The sequence below is a fragment of the Balaenoptera physalus genome, assembly GCF_965194825.1.
Source record: "Balaenoptera physalus genome assembly, chromosome: 8".
NCBI lineage: Eukaryota > Metazoa > Chordata > Mammalia > Artiodactyla > Balaenopteridae > Balaenoptera > Balaenoptera physalus.
Window position 1 is genome coordinate 115,622,349 of NC_138887.1, and position 19,627 is coordinate 115,641,975.

Consider the following 19,627-nt stretch of genomic DNA (forward strand, 5'->3'; position numbering starts at 1 on the left):
CTGTGAATATAGCCGCATACAATACATAAATGAGTGAGTGAGGCTGTTCTCCAACACAACTTTACTTACAAAAGCGAGGAGCAGTGGGCCAGATTTGGCCTGTGGGATATAGTTGTGGTCTCCTGTGCTTGACAATGCTCGGGGGTTTTAGGGCTTGCGAGAATCTTAGCTAATTTCTTCATATTATATGTGAGTCATCTGTAGAAAGGGGGTTAACTGACATACTCAAGGTCACACACTTAGGACAGAGCAAGTAGTGACAAGGAAGTCACCTAAAAAACAGCCCTGCATTTTAATTTATTTGTTACTTTCAGTACTTGATTATATTCTATTCAGCATTGAATTACAAACTGGCGGTATTATTCTCTTGTTTCATGTTTAATTACTTTATGTGGGTCCGTATATTATTGCATCTCATGAGGGGATGGGAGGTAGATAGATAATAGATAGATAGATAGATAGATAGATAGATGATACATAGGTAGATTTTATTGCCCAAACTTGTTAGAACAGTACAGAGCATAGAGTAAGATCTCAAGAAATATTTGTGATTAAAGTCTTCCAGGAGAACATACAGTTATGTAGCATTTTTCTTAATTACATGGTTATAGATTTTGTCTCAGTTTAGAAGATTGTGAGGTTGCCGATGCTTAAATTCTGATAATAATTTTATAGTCCCCTTTTTTAAAAAAAGCAAATAATCTTTTATATGCTCTTATCTTTCCTGATCCAAGTTTTATTCTAATTTTGTTATTTTGGTTTATATGAGTTTTAAAAATCAGTGGAAAAATTTTAATTTTGTATGAAGATGATTAATTTGTTATGGAAGTCAAATTTTTTTTTTAAATGTAATAAGGATAAACTATCTTCAGGTTTTATAACTGCTATATTTATTCTAAATTTAAACTTGCTAATGGATCACTTAATTATTTATCAACTTCATTTTAATTACTTTCCATGTGTAACATGTAACTATATATGCATTGAATGCTTACTTTTGGAAAATGTGTCATTCCTTATTACCAGGTATAAGCTAGCCTTATTGAGCAGGTTTAGACTAGAAAAGGTTTCTCCTGGCTCGATCCTGTTGATTTCTAGCAGAGCTCACTTCCTCTTTTCCTTCAAATTACTACTCAGATGTCACCTGATCAAAGGGGCTTTTCTTGACTAGGCAGCAAAAAACAGCAACTCTCTCAACCTCCACCCCACCCCCCAAACTCCTTGCCCCCTCTTTCATATTTAGTATCTCTCTGTAGTATTTTTCACCATCTCATACTATAAATTAACCTTTATGTTTTTACCTTTTTGTTTTTGTTTTAGTTATTTTTAGTTTCTGCTGGAACATAAATTATATGAGGACAGGAATGTTGTCAGTTTCATGTACTGCTGCATTTCCTGTGCCTGGCACAGCACAGGTTCTTTTTTACATATTTATTTATTTATTTAATTTTTATTATTTTATTTTATTTTATTTTTTATTGAAGTATATTTGATTTACAATGTTTTCTTAGTTTCAGGTGTTCAGCAAAGTGATTCATAAATAAATATATATATATATGTGTTCTTTTTCCTATTCTTTTCCCTTATAGGTTATTACAAAATATTGAGTATAGTTCTCTGTGCTATAATGTAGGTCCTTGTTGGTTATTGGTTATTTGTTTTGTATATATTAGTGTCTATATGTCATAGATTCTTATTTTATATGAATGAATAAAATAAAAATGAATGAACATTAGCACATTCTTAATATAATGGAAACTTCTGAAGTAACCATTACTCCTTAAAGTTAAATGCAGAATTTACATCAAAAGACTGTACAAAGTTAGACTGAGTCAGAAGTTAGGAAATCAAGGTTTTATATGTGTGCTCACTGGCATCTAAACTGAATAGTAAATTTTTAGACAGTTAATATGAAATCCTTCACTGTGGATTCTTACTTTGTGAATTGATACTTTTTAAATAAATTTTATGTTCATCGTTTCATTCTTTTACATTTAACTTTCCAGAGACTATATTCATACACACATGCATATTTCTCAGAGGCACTTGCAGCAGAACTAAGAAAAATAAGAAATCTAACTATGATTTACAAGGATGGATGTGTTCATTTTAACTTCAGTTTTATACACACTTGAATGGTGAGGTAATGAATAATAATTCATTTCCCCAGTATCATTGGGGACTTCACTCCACTTGAGTGACTTTTCAAGAAAACTAGTTCATTCTTTCTACTGCTAGTTTTTTTTCCTGTTTATGAATATGTGAGAGAGCAGCCATTCTAGAAAACACAGTAGTTCTGTATCATATTAAACAGAATACTGAACACGTGTAAACACTTGTTGGGGATTTAAGACCATCCCTCTAAAAGTTAGGTGTTGCACCATGTTGTAATTCAGCATCATGCTTTGAGACTCTGAGTTTGTTGGATTTAGTTGTTGTTGTTGTTGTTTTTCATTCATTTATCCCCCCTCCCTCCCCCCTTCCCTCCCTCCCTCCCTTCCTTCCTTCCTCTACAAATGTTGTGAGAGTGTGTGCCAAGTGCCAGGTACTGTTCAGATCACTGGAAAGTAAGCATTAAGCAAACTATCAAAAACTTTATTTCCGTAGAGCTTCCAATCGAGTGGAAGAGAAAAGCAACCAAACAATTGAATGAGAGAAAACACAACGTGTCAGATGGCTCTAAATGCTATGAAGGAAAATAAAGCTGGAAGTGGGTACAGAGAGTGAGGGCAGTGCGGTATTCTTGTAGCTGGGTGGACTAGGAAAGTTCGTCTGCATTGTGAGAGATAACATTGAGCAGAGCCTGGGGGAGGTGAGGGACGAGGCTTGTGGTCTCTTGCAGGGACCACTGTGGGCCATTGGAGGACGTTGCACTTCATTCCAAGTGACTGAGAACAGGAGCCAGGGGATATGTTGAGCGCAGGAGCCACCTTACCCACCTGTATTTTTAAAACTGTCCCTTTGGCTACTGTGTACAGAGGACTATAGCAAGGGAGGAAGCAGGAAGGCTATTCAGTCTTTCACAGCAGTGATCGTGGATGGCTTCTTGGACCAGATGACCAGGTGACAAGAGGTGGTAGGATTGGGGATATTCCAGTCTGAGAAGACATGGCCCTTGGTGCAGTCTCCCAGAGAGCAAGAGGAGACTGAAAAGAACCCCAAGAGTTGAGTCCCGGGCCCCTTAACATTTAGACATTAGGAAGGTGAGAACAATCCCTCAAAGTGAAATGGGAGAGTCAGCAGTAGTAAGGGAGGAGGGAAAGAAAGTTAATGGCGGTGTAGACGCCAAGCGCGGAGTAGAACTGAGTGATCGGCTGGTTCCAGTGCAGTTGATTAGTCAAGTATGATGGGAACTGATTAATTTTTTTAGACAGCAGTGCTTTTCGTGTTGGCGATTATCTTGTCTTCTCTTACTGACACCTCTTTCCTAATCTTTTAGTTTGGATATTATTCCTCCTGGTCTTCCCTCCTTCAGTCTCCATGTTTCTATCCCCGGATCCCTAGAATGAATAAATAACTGAAGATTTTTAGGAGATGCCAGATTCCAAAGCTTGGGAAATGAACAACCACAATGTTATTCATGAGTCTGAGATAGCAAGCCTGCGTTGAGGCCCCTCAGAATAAAGCAGTCTATCATAGTTATAACTCTTGAGAATCAGAAGGTGGTTTAAACTGTGCCTGTGGTTTATTAGAATTATCATAGTTGAGTTACCGAAATTCCAATCATTTGCTAGATAGATTTTAAATTTTGTACTATATTCAATGATTATTTTAACAAATCATTTTATCCAATGAATATTTAAAGATCTTTATTGAATCTCTCTCTCTTGTCTTTTCAGAAAAATGTGATGAGCCACTTGTGTCTGGACTCCCCCATGTAGCTTTCAGCAGCTCATGCTCTATGTCTGGGAGCTATTCTCCTGGCTATGCCAAGATCAACAAGCGAGGGGGTAAGGCAACTTTTATTTCATTTGTCGACAAATGTATTAAAGGAGAACATGTTATATTTACAACTGCATTTCTAAAGTATATTTTATCGTACAAGAGCTATTAGCTGGCACCCAAAATCATTCTCCTCGCTTTTGTTAACAGAGACATAGACACTTGCTATAAACCTCTTTTGTAGCCACTATTGTGGAGTGATATAGAAAAAAAATGGGCTAGAAATAAGAGATGGTAAATTAAAGAGGAAGGATTTTTGGAGTTGCATATGATAATCAATTCAAAATGACATAAAAGTTCTGAGTTAAGGGAAGTCTTGTTAATCAGAAAATCATTTAGAAAGAAGTTAAAAACGAATTGGTTCCAAATATGTGTATCATGCACGAAAAAGAATACTTTGTATTAACTGCTTTTGTCCCTTTTTATTAATGTACACACTTAGTTTCTATTGAAAATGCAGGATGAAAAAATATGACCCTTTGCAATTTCTCCCCCAGCACACAGAATTTAGCTTTGTTACTAAAGCCATGTAAAAATTTGTGTACATTTGCAGCTAAAATTTGACTTTTGGACTTTAAAGACATGGTATTAATTAGTAAATGATGATTTCAAAGTAGACAGCAGTTGATAGAGAATAAACGAAGATGATTAAGAACAGAAACTTAAAACTCTTTTGCTTCAAAGGAATGCTGATATAAATATCAATGAACAACAAGTTGGGAAGAAACAATATTTTCTTGGATAAATATGTATCAATTAACAAAGACCATAATTTTTTTTCAGTAAAACAGGAAATACTAAGCTTAAATAACAACCAATTCAGGAAAAAAATGTGAAAAAATAAAGAAGGAAGGAAAAGGAGGGAGGGGAAAAAATATAAACAAAGGTGAAAAAATAAGAGAACAGGGGAAAACCCAAAAGGGGAAGAAAAAAGAAGAGGGGAAGAAAGAAAAAAAAATCAGAAAAGAGAGAAAAAAATATCAGAGAGATTCAGAAAGACCAAAAGGGAGAAGAAAATATCTAAGGAAGAAGTAGAATAATATATGCAGAAATTCACGCAAGTGTGAAGATACCTTAATCAGTAAAAAAAAAAAAACAAAAAAAAAACTTGGTGAAAGAGATACACAGACAGAGGTAGAGGAAATAAATTTTAAATATATATACAGCTTTGGTTTAAAAGTAGTATTCATCAGCTGCTTTATTTTTTTCAGTGAGCTCTTTTTTTTAAAATTGAGGTATAATTGACATAACAATATACTAGTTTCAGGTATACAACATAATGATTTCATATGTGTATACATGTATGTATTGCAAAATGATCACCACAATAAGTCTAGTTAACATCTGTCACTATACACAGTTACAAACTCTTTTTCTTGCAATGAGGATTTTAAGATCTGGTCTCTTAGTAACTTTCAAATATGTAGTGCATTGTTGTTAACTATAGTCACCATACTGCATATTACATCCTCATGATTTATTTATTTTATAACTGGAAATTTGTACCTTTTGACCCCCTTCACTCATTTCACTTAACCCCTCCCCACCCCACCCCTGCCTCTGGGAACCACCAGTCTGTTCTCTGTATCTGCATAGTTACACTCATTTCATCACGTGATATTCATCAGGCTATGGGCATGAGAGACCTGGTGAGTAACTATAAGTTTCCAAAAATTTTCCTTAAATATGTCAAAGTAATGAAAAGTTTAAAGTATTCCTTTTCCATAAAAGTCACTAAAACCAAACCAAAAAAAAAAAAGAATATAGATAGAAAAACATGAAACAGAGAATTTGCCATACCCAAAATCATAATTATGATGCAGGCCAGCCTAGCACTAATAAATGTGGAACAAAATATAAAAGGGAAAAGAAATAATACATATACCCCCAGATGTCAAGGGGATGTGATATTCCCTAAAGGAAGTGTCATGATACTGAGAGATCGAAAACAACTTTAATGAAAGGAAGCAGTCTCAAAATATTTCTTTAGAAAGTTCTGTGTGAAAATACAACTGATGAATTTTATACCCAGTGAATTTGAGCAAGTCAAGTTATGTCAAGCGTACAACCTCTTAGGGAATACAAATGAAACAATCCAACCAACAGTGAGATAATTGAAAAAAATAAAGAAAGAAAGAAACCATGGTCCAATGATGGATACTGAGCAGTGAATTCATTTAAATGTAAGATTGTGACTAGATAATTTAGGAATTACAGTTGTAGGACAGAGTATAAATGTTACAGATGCAAGAAGGTAAAAATACCAAACTATGGGATTAAATATGTGCTTTTCCCCCTGCCCCCAACTTTTCTGAACAAGAGGCCACTAGATGCTGTAACTTTAAGTGCAGATTTATTTTGTTTTTGTTTTTTTAGGAATTAATATATTTTATGAACAAACATCAACAGTTTTTTTGTTGTTCTCATTCTAGTAAAGTTATGTTAAAATATTTTTTCATTTTAAAATAGTACAAGTTGCCACTTTGAATTATTTAGAGCTATTTATCTATTTATCTACTCGTATATGTAGAGTGAGGTATCTGAAATTAAACTTCTAAAATGTTAACTTTCTTTAAACCTGGAGGATGGGATTTGAGGAATGTTTTCACTTTCTTTATAATAAGTTTCTTTATAGTTTATAGAATGTATACATCTATACCTATACATATATGTACATAGATAGAGGTACAAATACAATGCATTTCCAATAAGAAAGTTGTTTTGAAGGCAAATGATTATAAAACACAATTTATGGTTTCTTAGTTGTTTGACTGGAAGCTTATTTGACTTTTGATACAATTGTATCTTTTGATACAATTGTATCTTTGACTATTGATACAATGCATTATCATGTGCTAGGGTAAAAACCTGATGTTGTAGTTCATTGGGAAAAAGCATTGTCTGTGTTATAGTTATAGATTTATGCTTGCCTATGGTCCATTTTATCAATATTTGTTATGTGGGAAGGTTTAGTTACTTATTTTTTGACTCCCAAAGACCCCTTTTGCTTCTCAGTGGTGTATGTGCATAGTTGCCTATAACTTCCTCACCCACCCCAGCCCACACTGTCTACCTGTTTGGGACTGTCACACAAATGGCCACGTCTCCACTCCTCACACTGCCCTGCCTCTGCGTGTGCATACAAGACACCCATGCACAGGGCTAGCTTAACCCTGGTTGAGGTTAGTAACCTCAGTATGGGTCAAGGTACCCAGCATCGGAGAGGAGGGTTATTTCCTCTATAAGAAAAAAACAAATATTAAAGAAACAAACAACCCAATCCAAAAATGGGCAGAAGACCTAAATAGACATTTCTCCAAAGAAGACATACAGATGGCCAAGAAGCACATGAAAAGATGCTCAACATCACTAATTATTAGAGAAATGCAAATCAAAACTACAGTGAGGTATCATCTCACACCAGTTAGAATGGGCATCACCAGAAAATCTACAAACAACAAATGCTGGAGAGGGTGTGGAGAAAAGGGAACCCTCTTGCACTATTGGCGGGAATGTAAATTGATACAGCCACTATGGAGAACAATATGGAGGTTCCTTAAAATAACTAAAAATAGAATTACCATATGATCCAGCATTCCCTCTACTGGGCATATACCCAGAGAAAACCGTAATTCAAAAAGACACATGCATCCCAATGTTCATTGCAGCACTATTTACAATAGGCAGGTCATGGAAGCAACCTAAATGCCCATCAACAGACGAATGGATAAAGAAGCTGTGGTACATATATACAATGGAGTATTACTCAGCCATAAAAAGGAACGAAATCGAGTTGTTTGTTGAGACATGGATGGATCTAGAGACTGTCATACAGAGTGAAGTAACTCAGAAAGAGAAAAACAAATATCGTATATTAACGCATGTATGTGGAACCTAGAAAAATGGTACAGATGAACCGGTTTGCAGGGCAGAAGTTGAGACACAGATGTAGAGAACAAACGTATGGACACCAAGGGGGGAAAACCGCTGTGGGGTGGGGATGGTGGTGTGCTGAATTGGGTGATTGTGATTGACATGTATACACTGATGTGTATAAAATTGAGGACTGATAAGAACCTGCAGTACAAACAAACAAACAAACAAAACAACTAATACTAAAAAAAAAAAAAAAAAGGAATGAAATACTTATACACACTACAGCATGGCTGAACCTTGAAAGCATGGTCTCACTGAAAGAAGCCAGACACGACAGGCCACATATTGAATGACTCCATTTCTATGAAATGACCCAAAGAGGTAAATCCATGGAGACAGAAAGCAGAGCAGTGGTGACCAGGTACTGGGGTGACAGGAATGAGGAATGACTGCTCATGGGGGGGGGGGTGGGATTATCTCTTGTGTTGATGAAAATGTTCTAAAATTGGTTCTGGTGTTGGTTGCACAAGTCTGTGAATATACTAAAAACCATTGAATTGTGTACTTTAAATGGGAGAATTGTGTGATATATTATCTCAATAAAGTGGTTTATAAAAAAGAAATATATATATATATCTCTTTATATGCATCGTTGTAAGTAACACAGTGGCAACTTTTATAAGACAATTTTTACAGTGTTTTAACATATAGGTGTATGACATTGCTTCAAAGTACCGTTCAGTCAAAGTAATTAAATCAAAAGTCCATAGGAATAAGACTAACCATTTGCTTTATATCAATTAGACGAATCTGGCAATAGATTTCAGAGTATCAAGAAAAATGGCTGGATTTAATGTTTTAGGTAATCTATAAATACTAGTTCTCTCAGTAGTGCTTTTGAAAGGCATTAGGAGATAGTAATTGAGAGACTATATACCTAACAAGTACCTAGAATGCAACTAGTCTATGTTGCCCTATAATCAGGTACTTTAACCATTAGCTGATACAAAGTTGCTAATTCTCTTGTAAAAATTAAAGAGCCTAAAAGACATATATTTATTTAGAAAAATATAAATGCTATGAAGATTAAAATTTTCTCAAATATGTTTGCAGTTTTACTTTAAAATTAAGACATGTTGAATGCTAACATCTTTGACTTCTATGTCACAGGGCATGGAGAAATGAATTTATCCTGGAAGTATAATAAAACAAGTATAATGAAACAAAATCAGACATTAATAATTTCCACTAAAGTGTTCATAAAACATGAATCTGTGACCAATGTAATGTTCCACAGTAACGGTACTCTTTAAAATAAAAGAATTTGAAAAATATTGATCTAAAAAACAAAAAAAAAAGAAAAAAACAGAAAGAACTCCGCATATGGTTATTTCAATTAAAAAAAAAAACGCGAAGCTTTTTATTCCATTATAAAATTTATATGCAAATGCCCTTGGAAGAGGAGCCACGTTGACTGAGATTCAGACTGAGGTATAAATGGCTAATGACCAGCATTGAGTGAGAATTGTTTTGTTTTGTTTTTAGTGCAGCACAAAATTACATATCTTAAAAATAAATATATACCTTAAATTATGTATCATAAAAATAAAGCAGAGAATTCTAAAGGGAGAAGAAAATATGGTATATGTCAGGGAAGCAAGAAATGCTAGTGATGTATTTTTCTACTTGACTATTGGCAAGAATCATCTGGTACATACACCACATAACCATCTGAAAGCAGGAAGATGTTATACTGCCAGAGAAGGATAAAAGAATGTAACTTACTAATTATACAAATACAGAAAAGAACAAGTTCAGTTGAGTATTATGTTGCTAAACATTGCTTCAAGTTTTTATCATTTATTTAAATGATAGTCTTCAAATACATTTTGGAGTGATAGATTTATGAGTACATAGAAAAGCAAAATATAAATGCAAATATACATTCAGACAACAGATTGACACACATTTATAGAATGGAGTTTAGCTTTTGGGCCCCTGCAGTACAAATCAATCTGCTACAGCCTGGATGTCAGGGACCAGAACATGACAAAACTGGGAGGAAATGTGGTGTTTAAATGAAAGAATCCACTTGTAATTCTATCAAGTCTTTTGGAGCCTACTGCTTTAAGGGTTTTTGTTTTTGTTTTCGTTTTTGTTTGTTTCTTTTAAAACAATACCTACCTCCTGTGATCTGTGTTCTGAATTTATCTTCCCATTCTTAATGCATTGGAGCTTTCCCAGTCTTGTGTCATTCTGAGTCAATAGCAATTAGATGGATTACTCTTTCCAAAGGGTAGCACAGATATTAACCCTTTGAGAGTTTTGTGGAAGGTATCCACCACCTGACATTTGCATAGTATTTTACAGATTATAAAATGCTTTCATACATGTTCTAAGTGTCCCTTAATCGTCACAACAACCTTGATAGATAGAATAAGTTAGAGATGCCAATCATTTCTTCTGCCAAACTGTCAACTTTCTACTCCACGTGCCTTTTGTAGAAGTCATCCTCTCTCTACTGCCCCAAAGGGACAGTCATTCTACCACATGGTCCTCTCATCCCCCCACTAGAGAGAACCCACGATCTCAACTGATGCCATCAGAATCTCTGTTTCATTTATGCAACATAAACTTAGGAACCAAGAGGACTACTGGGTAAAGCACAATAGGCTGCAAGTAAATAAGACAGAGAGGAGTGAAGCAGCTGCTGGAGAAGAAGTGAAGGCTTGAGGCCACATACGTCCACGTGAAGGATGGACAAAGTCTCTGGTCTCATTCCTATTCTGCCATCACCTCTGGCTGTACTTCTGCTTGAGCCTGTGAAACTTACCTTTCTAATTCTAATAATCACCTCCTCTGGCCTGAGCTAATTTTAGTAAATCTGTCTTCCTATTTACCAAAGAATTCCTGATTAAAAACCATGAAGCATTATCAGTGCTGCATTTGAATTAACCCAAAGATAGAACCTACAAAGAGATGGAAAGTTTGAGTCAAGTTTCTTTCACCCTCTTGCCACTTACTTTTACTTAGTAGATATTTCACTGCTTGCTGCTCCTCAGACTTTTTGTTTTTAGGTTTGCTTCTTGGATAATTCCTCCTGTTTTAGGAATCCGTTGTCTTCTCTCTTAAACCCAGGGCAGAGACTTGTAGTGGGGGTGTTTTGTACTTTTGTATCCTTTGTTTCCTCCAGCAGGGAGAACAGATTACATTTGTAGGTCACAGAAGTGATGATCACTTCTGGGAGGAATACGTATATAAGAGACATCTGGAAAGGCCGCTGGAGCAGGTCACTTAATGTCCACACTTGCATCTTAAAAAGAACAGCAGTCCTTTCCTTCCCTTAAAATATACCACTGAAGTTAATCATTGCTACCATGCCTTGATGCCTAGGCTTGGTCCAGTCATTGCTTTAGTCATTTTTCTTCTTCCTGTTGGCCAAGAGGGAGCTTTAGTAATTAGCATAATGCCAACCTCTCCTCCAGTTCACACTTATACACTTACACATGTTGGACCGCCTCTTGCAGCTCCTAGGTGGCTCAGCAAGTCGTCATACCTCACTCTGCTCTCCAGAGATCTGTTCCTGCTACTCCTGGAAAGCAAAATTTTCTCTCCTCCATTGCAGTGTCAGTTCTCTCGTCCCTTAGTTGCATTTGTAATGTCCCTCCTTTTCTTCTTTCTATTCTTTCTCCTCTTTCTGCCTTAAATAGTGAAAGGATCTGTCACAACTAATTAAACCCAGAACATAGCGTAGCTGGTACACTAGGAACTGGGAAGGCAATTACAATGCTTCCTTGAGAACTTTGTCTTTCTTTGTGCCGTTAATACTTCCTGCTGGTGCCCAGGCCTGGCCTTCAGTATCTGCCAGGTCAGGTAGTGTCTTTAACCTTTATTAGGAAGCTCCTCCCTTAGACTGTAACATCAAGCCTTAAATTATGAAATAGACTGAAGTTCCCAATCAGTGAGCTTCTGTCCCTTTTGGCAACTTCCATTCCACTATTTCCCTTCTTTTCCTTCTCTAGCCTCTACCACTTATTGCGTATTTCTCTTAATCCACTCACTGGTAATTCATTGTTACTTTAGTATGAATTCATTGGTCAAAGTGTTACATTTGCCTTTTAAGAGCAAATCCTTAGGAGCAGAAAAATCCAGAGAACTGTTTTTCTAGTATAGCTTTTCAGAATATTTGACATTCCTATTTGGACTGGTTATACTTCTTCATCTTCGAATTACTCCCCTGCAAAGCCCTGCTGATTCTGCCGCCTCTCATGCAGTGCTAAGCAGTGGAAAGAGAATGACTGTCTCCATGCATAATTAGGTTCCAATATGGAATCAACCAAGGATGAGGATGGTATTAGTCAATTATTTTGACTTTCTGCATCTCAGCTTCCTGATTTCTGTGGTTATGGTTATATGATTTATTATCCAAACCAGGCACTTTTGAGAGTGACAGTGCTATTAATAATTACACCAGGGTAATCCTGCAGGTATGGTACCCCTGTTTATATTCTGAATTGGAATCGATTATACAATTTAGCAGAGCTATTGTGAAGATTAAATGAAATACTCTACACAAACTGTATTGCATTTAAATATTAGTCTCTTTCTCATCAATGACTCTCAACTCCTAAAACAACACCACAGATATTAATATTTTAAAACATGGATTGAATGAAATATTCTTCTCATCACAAAAGCAATGCCTCCCTAAAAAGTGATTGCTAGAATTTGTGTATTTTCCAATGTGTTTTTCCTCTATCATCATGTAAGATAAAAATGATATCATAATAATCGAAAGATCAATAAAGTAACATTTAAACGTTTTTCATGATATTTTACATAAATTTTGGACTGCTGTTTACTTAAATGTGCCCCTAGTCTTTCACTTCAAACTCCTTTCAATTCAAATGAATTTAGGTCACTGATTTTCAAATGTTATTTTGTTCTTCTTATTATAATTATGTCATTTGAATTAGATCTTATAGAATCCAATCTAATATATATTTATTAATTTTATGATACTCAGAAAAGCCAAAAAGAATTGTTCTGGACTTTAGGGAGAATAAAAACTACCATTTTTCCCTTCATCTATTTCAATTTTGACTATTTTAAAAATGTATTTTAAATGATTTCTTCCAAAGCTCTCAGTAGGTCTTTGTATTAATCTTTACAATTGAATGAGAGTTGCCATCTAACTAACATTCTAAGTTTTAATTTATTTATTTTTAAATTTTAATTCTCAAATGTGAATCAAAATTCTGGCTTCACCAGGAGCTTTACAAAATTAAATGTGCAATACAGGATACATTTGTATCATTGATACTTGTTAAAAAATGTTAGAATGCTGGAAGCATATTTACTGGGGAATAACTCACAAGTTTGTTTAGACGTGCCTTTTTAATTTGCAAATAATATTACTATGTTTCTGCTTGGCATCAAATTTTAAAATGTTGGAATTTTAATACCCTCTTTTGTATTCCCCGTGGAAATCTATGCTGGGTTTTGTAGCATTTCCCATAGAGCACTGTGTCTCAAGGTGTGTGATGTGAATGCAAACTATGAACACACACAACACATATATACACAATGTTTCCACAGTTAAATCAGCCAGGCAAATATTGTTTGGTGGTCCTCTCTAGGGGAACCAAAGAGAGCCCCTTTATCGTGGGACATCTTTAGAGCCAGTAGAACACACTTTCACTTTGAAAGAAGCTCTTATAAAATCTAGCCAAACATTCTGCACATCAATGGTTTTAAACAGGGTTTGTTTAATATGCTTAGAAGTACAGTTGTGTCCAATGAGTTCACTACTGTGTTTCTAACAATATTGCTTTTGAAGCCTCTTTGATAATAGTATGATGGATGATGATTTTTGGTTTAGCAGATAGGTTTAATTGGAGAAAGGGAGTTTTTAGATTTGGGGCATTTGAAGTGAAGAAATTTTGGTTAATTATTTTAAGGAAGTTGCTATCTTGCCATGTTCATAGCAAATATTTGCCACTGACAAAATCATAAGCTGGATGAGGAGGAATGCCGTTATATTAACCCCTGCTACCATCTTTGAAATGGCTCTGGGATGTTAATTTTCTAACACTCTCTTTATATCACAGTATTAATAGCTGATTGTCTAAAATGAAATGTGAATAATCAATTGAGATAATACGCTTTGTCATTTTGCTTTACACACATTATTGAAAACCGTGCTGTTTGGTACTTGCCTTATAAAGTTTAGGACATATAGGGTGGGAAATCTTGATATCTGAATGAGCAAAGAAATATATCTAAATAATTATTCATTTTGAGAAGATATACTGATTAAATATATCTTTTTTGGATAGGCTGCTATGGAGTTGGAGGAACTAGGTTTCCCTTCAACCCTTGGAGAGATCTTGGGTTACTTCCTCCCTTTGTTTAATTTCCCTAGTTATGTCACTTCTGTAATGAGAAACTTGGACGAGATGATCCCTAGGACCTTGTCATCTCTGAACACCCTCACCATGTAGCCAAGATCAATCATAATTCCCTGGTCTTGAACTTAATAAGCCACTACAGATTCTCATAGTCTGGACTACTTCGTCCTCTGGGCACAGAGATACTTCCGACTAAACAACTTTGAAAGTAGCTAAGATATCTGGGAGAAAACATTTATGAAATAAAGTTTTTACAAGTTGAATTTTTCTTTCTAAACCATTCCAGAATATATGCCAATGGTATGCTTAGAGATTAAATGTTTAATTATTCCTTTGCTATTTGCTAATTTTATTCAAAGAGAGGCTTTAATATTTTCCACATTTCTGCTAATTTTATTCAAAGAGAGGCTTTAATATTTTCCACATTTCTGCCAAGAAGGTGGAGAATTTATGTGAATGATTTGTACCATATCAGAAATATTCATCTTAAGTCAGAAAGAGAAAAACAAATACCGTATGCTAACACATATATATGGAATCTAAGAAAAAAAAAAAGGTCATGAAGAGCCTAGGGAATAAAGACACAGACCTACTAGAGAATGGACTTGAGGATATGGGGCGGGGGAAGGGTAAGATGTGACAAAGTGAGAGAGTGGCATGGACATATATACACTACCAAACGTAAAATAGATAGCTAGTGGGAAGCAGCCGCATAGCACAGGGAGATCAGCTTGGTGCTTTGTGACCACCTAGAGGGGCAGGATAGGGAGCGTGGGAGAGAGGGATACGCAAGAGGGAAGAGATATGGGAACATATGTAAATGTATAACTGATTCACTTTGTTATAAAACAGAAACTAACACACCATTGTAAAGCAATTATACTCCAATAAAGATATTAAAAAAAAAAAAGAAATATTCATCTTAAAAATAGAATTCTTCACACAGTCTCAAAGCACTTTAACACAGTACTATGGACATGTTCAACTCTCAAAGAATATTTTCTGAACAAATGAACAAATGTACTGAATCATATTTATTGCGTAGATTTCTATCCACTTTAAACTTCAGAGGCTTATCGCTTCTCTGTTGAGATGATTTGTTAAATCAGAAGTGGGTATTTGCTAACATTTTTCAGTTTCAAAAAAAATTATTTCACAAGTTATTTAGTCACTGTTGTAGCCAACTGGAGTCCAGACAGTAATAGAGAATAAGTGACCATAGCAAACATTATTATCATCATTTCTAAATAAACAATTTTAAATATCAGTTTTTTAGAATGTACACGCAGAACAACTGAGAAATGTTCCCATTGGTATCTTCCAACGTTTTCGAAATTGAGGAACATGTGCCATCAGGGTAATGATGTTGATTTGGTAAAGCATGCCCTTCTTATTTCAGGATATGTCTTTCACAGATGAGGCTTTCAGTTTTAGCTGCTGCATCCACCGGGTAACAGGTGCCTTTGGGTGGCAGTCCGTGTTCTATCAGTCCTTGTGTTTGGCCCATAAAGAATACACTCTGTGTCCTATTTGCAACACTGTAGCCTCTGGGAAGAAACAAAGGCCAGAAATGAGCTCGGCATGTATACAAGTTGCTGTGTGGGGAACTCACATCAACTGATCATAGGAAGGTTACTGCCCAGCCAGGGACACTGCACAAGACCCATTCATTCCACAAAGTTAGGGCACAAACAAGCACCCATGTGAAAAATATACTTCAAACCCTATAATTTCCTTCCTTCTACACCAGACGAGTGACTCTTCATCATTCTTCAATATCTGCTCTCCTATGATTAGAGACAGTTCCATGCTTTTTCCTATTTGCCTCTTCTCCCTTATTTCCTTCAGTAAGAGGAAAAACAGGCCAAATTATTTCCAAGACAATTGGGAGGATTTAATCTAGTAATGGCTCTATAAGCAACCTGGTTGGGTCATACTCATCAGAATGAATAGACCCTTGCCTTAATACCTTTAGCAAATTAATGACTTTCTCCGCCCCCTTTTCTTCGGGAAGAATACAAAAATTAGAATCGCCCTCTCTTTTATACTCATGCCTTGCAAAACGAATTCTAAAAATATTGTCACTAATAACAATTCAAAGCAGTCCAGCTTCTGTTAGCGTACGGCCCTTCCTATACTCTGCAAATGAGCCATCCACATCTGCATTGTTTACTCATCCCCTTGCTTTAAAACCGAGATGTATGTTTGACATGAATATTGCTGACAATAAACCAGGACATTTAAGACAGTCTACTGTCATCGTTCTTGCCTCTTGAACATTAAAATGTAAACACAAATTGTAGAAAGCTTTATTCCTCTGGTTTTTACCCCAAGGTCACTTTTACTTCTTCTTAGCTATTTTTATTTTCTTAGCAATGTAAGGAATTCGAGTTGTATGTTTTTATTTTGCTTTGTTTTGTCCCTCAGTAGCTTCTGGAATTTACTTCCTTCGTATCTGTTTTCCACTTTAACATCGGTGGGCAATGCTATTTTGTTCCAGTTAGAGGGTCCTCGTCTGAAGTTTATCTGCCACCTCCACATCACCAGACGTCTGCCTCCAGGTAGAGTGTTCTGCCTACAGGGTGAATTGTTTTGTATTAGAAGGTTTATACCTGAGCATGTGTGTGAACAATGTATAAATACGCATGTTTTGTGGATTTTTCCCTAGCCAGTTTCTGGCACATATGTATTTCAGTGGATTATTAATTTGAGTTTGTTTTTATTTTGCTTTCGGCTGATGCTTAGAACACGAGATAAGCCCTATAATGCTCTCCTATTAAGATGACCAAAAACATTGCTGACTCCCCACCGTTCCCCTCTGAGTGTTCTAGAGAGTGGAAGTTGAAACCATATGCTTCTGTGGTCTATGTGTTTCTGTGATATTACAGATTCATAAGTGGTCGTTAGAGTCTCTTCAGTTTACGTTTTGATAAGGCCATGCATTCCAAATAGAGGTCCCAGAAAGAGGATGATTAAATTGTGCTTTGAATAGTTCCAACAGGAGGAACACATAGACAGGGTAGAAATGATGACCCCTTCCTCACTGTGGAAGGGCAGGCAACCCAAAACAAACACGTCCCAGGGAGGCCAGAAAACCAGAGGGTGTCAGCAATGCCCCCACCCCAATCAATCCACATCTTAGGTTCAAACTGTATTAAGTTATCAGCAGTTCCTATTGGCCTCCAGATTTTTTATTATATAGATCGTTCTTCATCCACAGCATCAACATTTTTAAGTTGCTTGTCCTTCAGTAGTTGCCAAAAAGTTGTTACTGGTGGCTAAATGAGGTCTCTGTCTGTCTTTCGAGGTGCGCCATATTATTTTCTATCTCAGAACTTCGTATACGGTATTGGACCGTAGAGTTGCTTCTCTGAGCCCACAAGAAGGGGTGTGATTGGAACACAAGCCCTACGTGTCCTGCATCTGTGGGTACCCAGCATCTAGGACGGTGCCGAGCAGAGATGAACTAGAGATAGAAAAAAACGCTGGCATGTATACCTTATCTCATTTGAGCCCTACAAAAACCCTAGGAAAGAACTTAGCAGGAATAAAACTCAGTTTCATGGATAAGAAAACTTCAATTCAAGAAAGTTTATATTCCTGCCCATGGCTACAGCTAACAGAAAGCAGATTTGAGCATTTGAAACAGCCTCTTCTGATTTCAAAATCACTTACTGTTCTCTTCTCCACATGTCTTCCCTGTCTATGTGAGCTTCTCTTTAGGAAAAATTGGAATACTATTTGAGTTGGTTTTAGAACATAGTTAAGTTTTTCCCACTGGTGTCTTAGAAAATAAACAGACACATTTCTCTATTTTATTTCTGAGTATATAATGACTATGTGATTTCTTTGCATGCTTATTATCTTTGTCTTATATAATCCAAGAGTAGTAAAGACATTGCTTTAAATATTTACATATAATAATATAGGTTTAAAAGACACACCACCGCCCCCCCATTTTTCCCCCTACACGCAAAGCCTAACCAAAATCTACATTCCTTCAGTCTTGTTTCTGTATTTGGATGGTATGAAATGGTAGGCAAAAAAGATATTACTTCACTTGAAATATTATATATGTAAGAACAGCCAAAGATTGGAACAAAACAATGAGACCAACGTTCTGTCTCCCAGAAAAGAATTGAAATAAGAAAAAACTACTGGTGTGCATCAATATGCTAGAAAATGCTAGAAACTGCTAGAAACTGACAGAAGCAATATTTTTTAAGTCACTAACATGGAGAAAAAGCTGTAAGTCAGTACAAAGTGAAAGGAAATGAATAACAGAGATAAAACTCAACCACAAAATGGAAAATGTCTGCGATCTACTGGATATGCCATAAACTGGATCTCTGTTTGGTATGACATGGGAATAATCTGGGATTAATAAAAACAATATCCCCCTGTATGATCATTCTCAATCACTGAATTGTTTCTTCCATTCCAAATGAAGGTTTCAGCAGTATTACATCTTGCCTTTCATTTTGTTACTGTTTAGTCGAATGATCATACTTTCTGGAAACCTGTAGAGACTGCCAAGGGAATTGATTCTATTTTTTCCCCCAACTTCTGTATACCAGATATTGGCATAAGGAAATCAAAAGATATTTGACTAATTGCTTCACAATTATTATTATCTACCTTCTCTACATAAAATTCAAGACTTAATCATGGATGACGGAAAATAATTTTCTAAAGAGAATTTCAGACAAGCACAAAATGCCTTCAGGTTTCAATGCAAAATGTTGTATTTGAATTACCACAATTGAAAGAGAAATTAGAAAGGAAATAGTTGTATTTTCAACAACAAATAGTGTTTATTGGTCTTATACTGAAAAGGCTAGCACTAGCTAGGCATCGGGCATGAGGAAGAGAGAGACCGTATAACCAGCAAGCCGCCTAACCTCTTCCCCAGGAGTGAGTGCCTGACTCTCAAACACTTGCAGTCAGACTTGGGAGGAGACACCCAGTGACCCATCTTGGGGATGCTTGTTGGGTATGTCCAATGCTGCAACTCCAGTAAAAATACTGCCTGAGCTACATGATTTGGTCTGGGGTTCCTTAGTCTATAGCCCAGCTTCCTGTGGTTCATAAAGAGGAGAAGTGTGTGTGGGCAAGCCCGGAGATGCCCACCAGGACCCGCTGTGCCTCTTGGGGCATTGGGGAGGAGGACTCAGAGAGACAAGGCATACTCTTCAGAGGGAGACCGAGAGAAAGGATGCTGGTCTTTTGCTGTACTTCCATATCGATTTATTGTAAGAGCTTTGGAACCTTCCTTCCTATTGATATGACATACATTTGGAAATAATCAGTTCTCCTTAGCAATTTATCAATAAAGTGGCAAGGATTCACTAAGGAGAGATAGAGAGGCAAGATGTTTTATTAACAGCCTGGAACATGTA

General features: G+C 36.1%; 2 protein-coding genes across 4 annotated transcripts in view; one reads left to right on the forward strand and one right to left on the reverse strand.

The window, feature by feature from the left end:
* The window catches only part of CNTNAP2 (contactin associated protein 2), a 2,064,732-nt gene that overhangs the window by 623,048 nt on the left and 1,422,057 nt on the right, over positions 1–19,627 (forward strand). For both annotated transcript variants that reach the window (XM_082473843.1, XM_082473842.1), the window contains exon 3: positions 3,840–3,950. In XM_082473843.1, coding sequence (XP_082329969.1) covers positions 3,840–3,950 — 111 coding nt within the window. The remainder of the gene's footprint in view (positions 1–3,839; positions 3,951–19,627) is intronic.
* The window catches only part of LOC309666434 (uncharacterized protein), an 817,765-nt gene that overhangs the window by 55,555 nt on the left and 742,583 nt on the right, over positions 1–19,627 (reverse strand). The window lies entirely within an intron of this gene.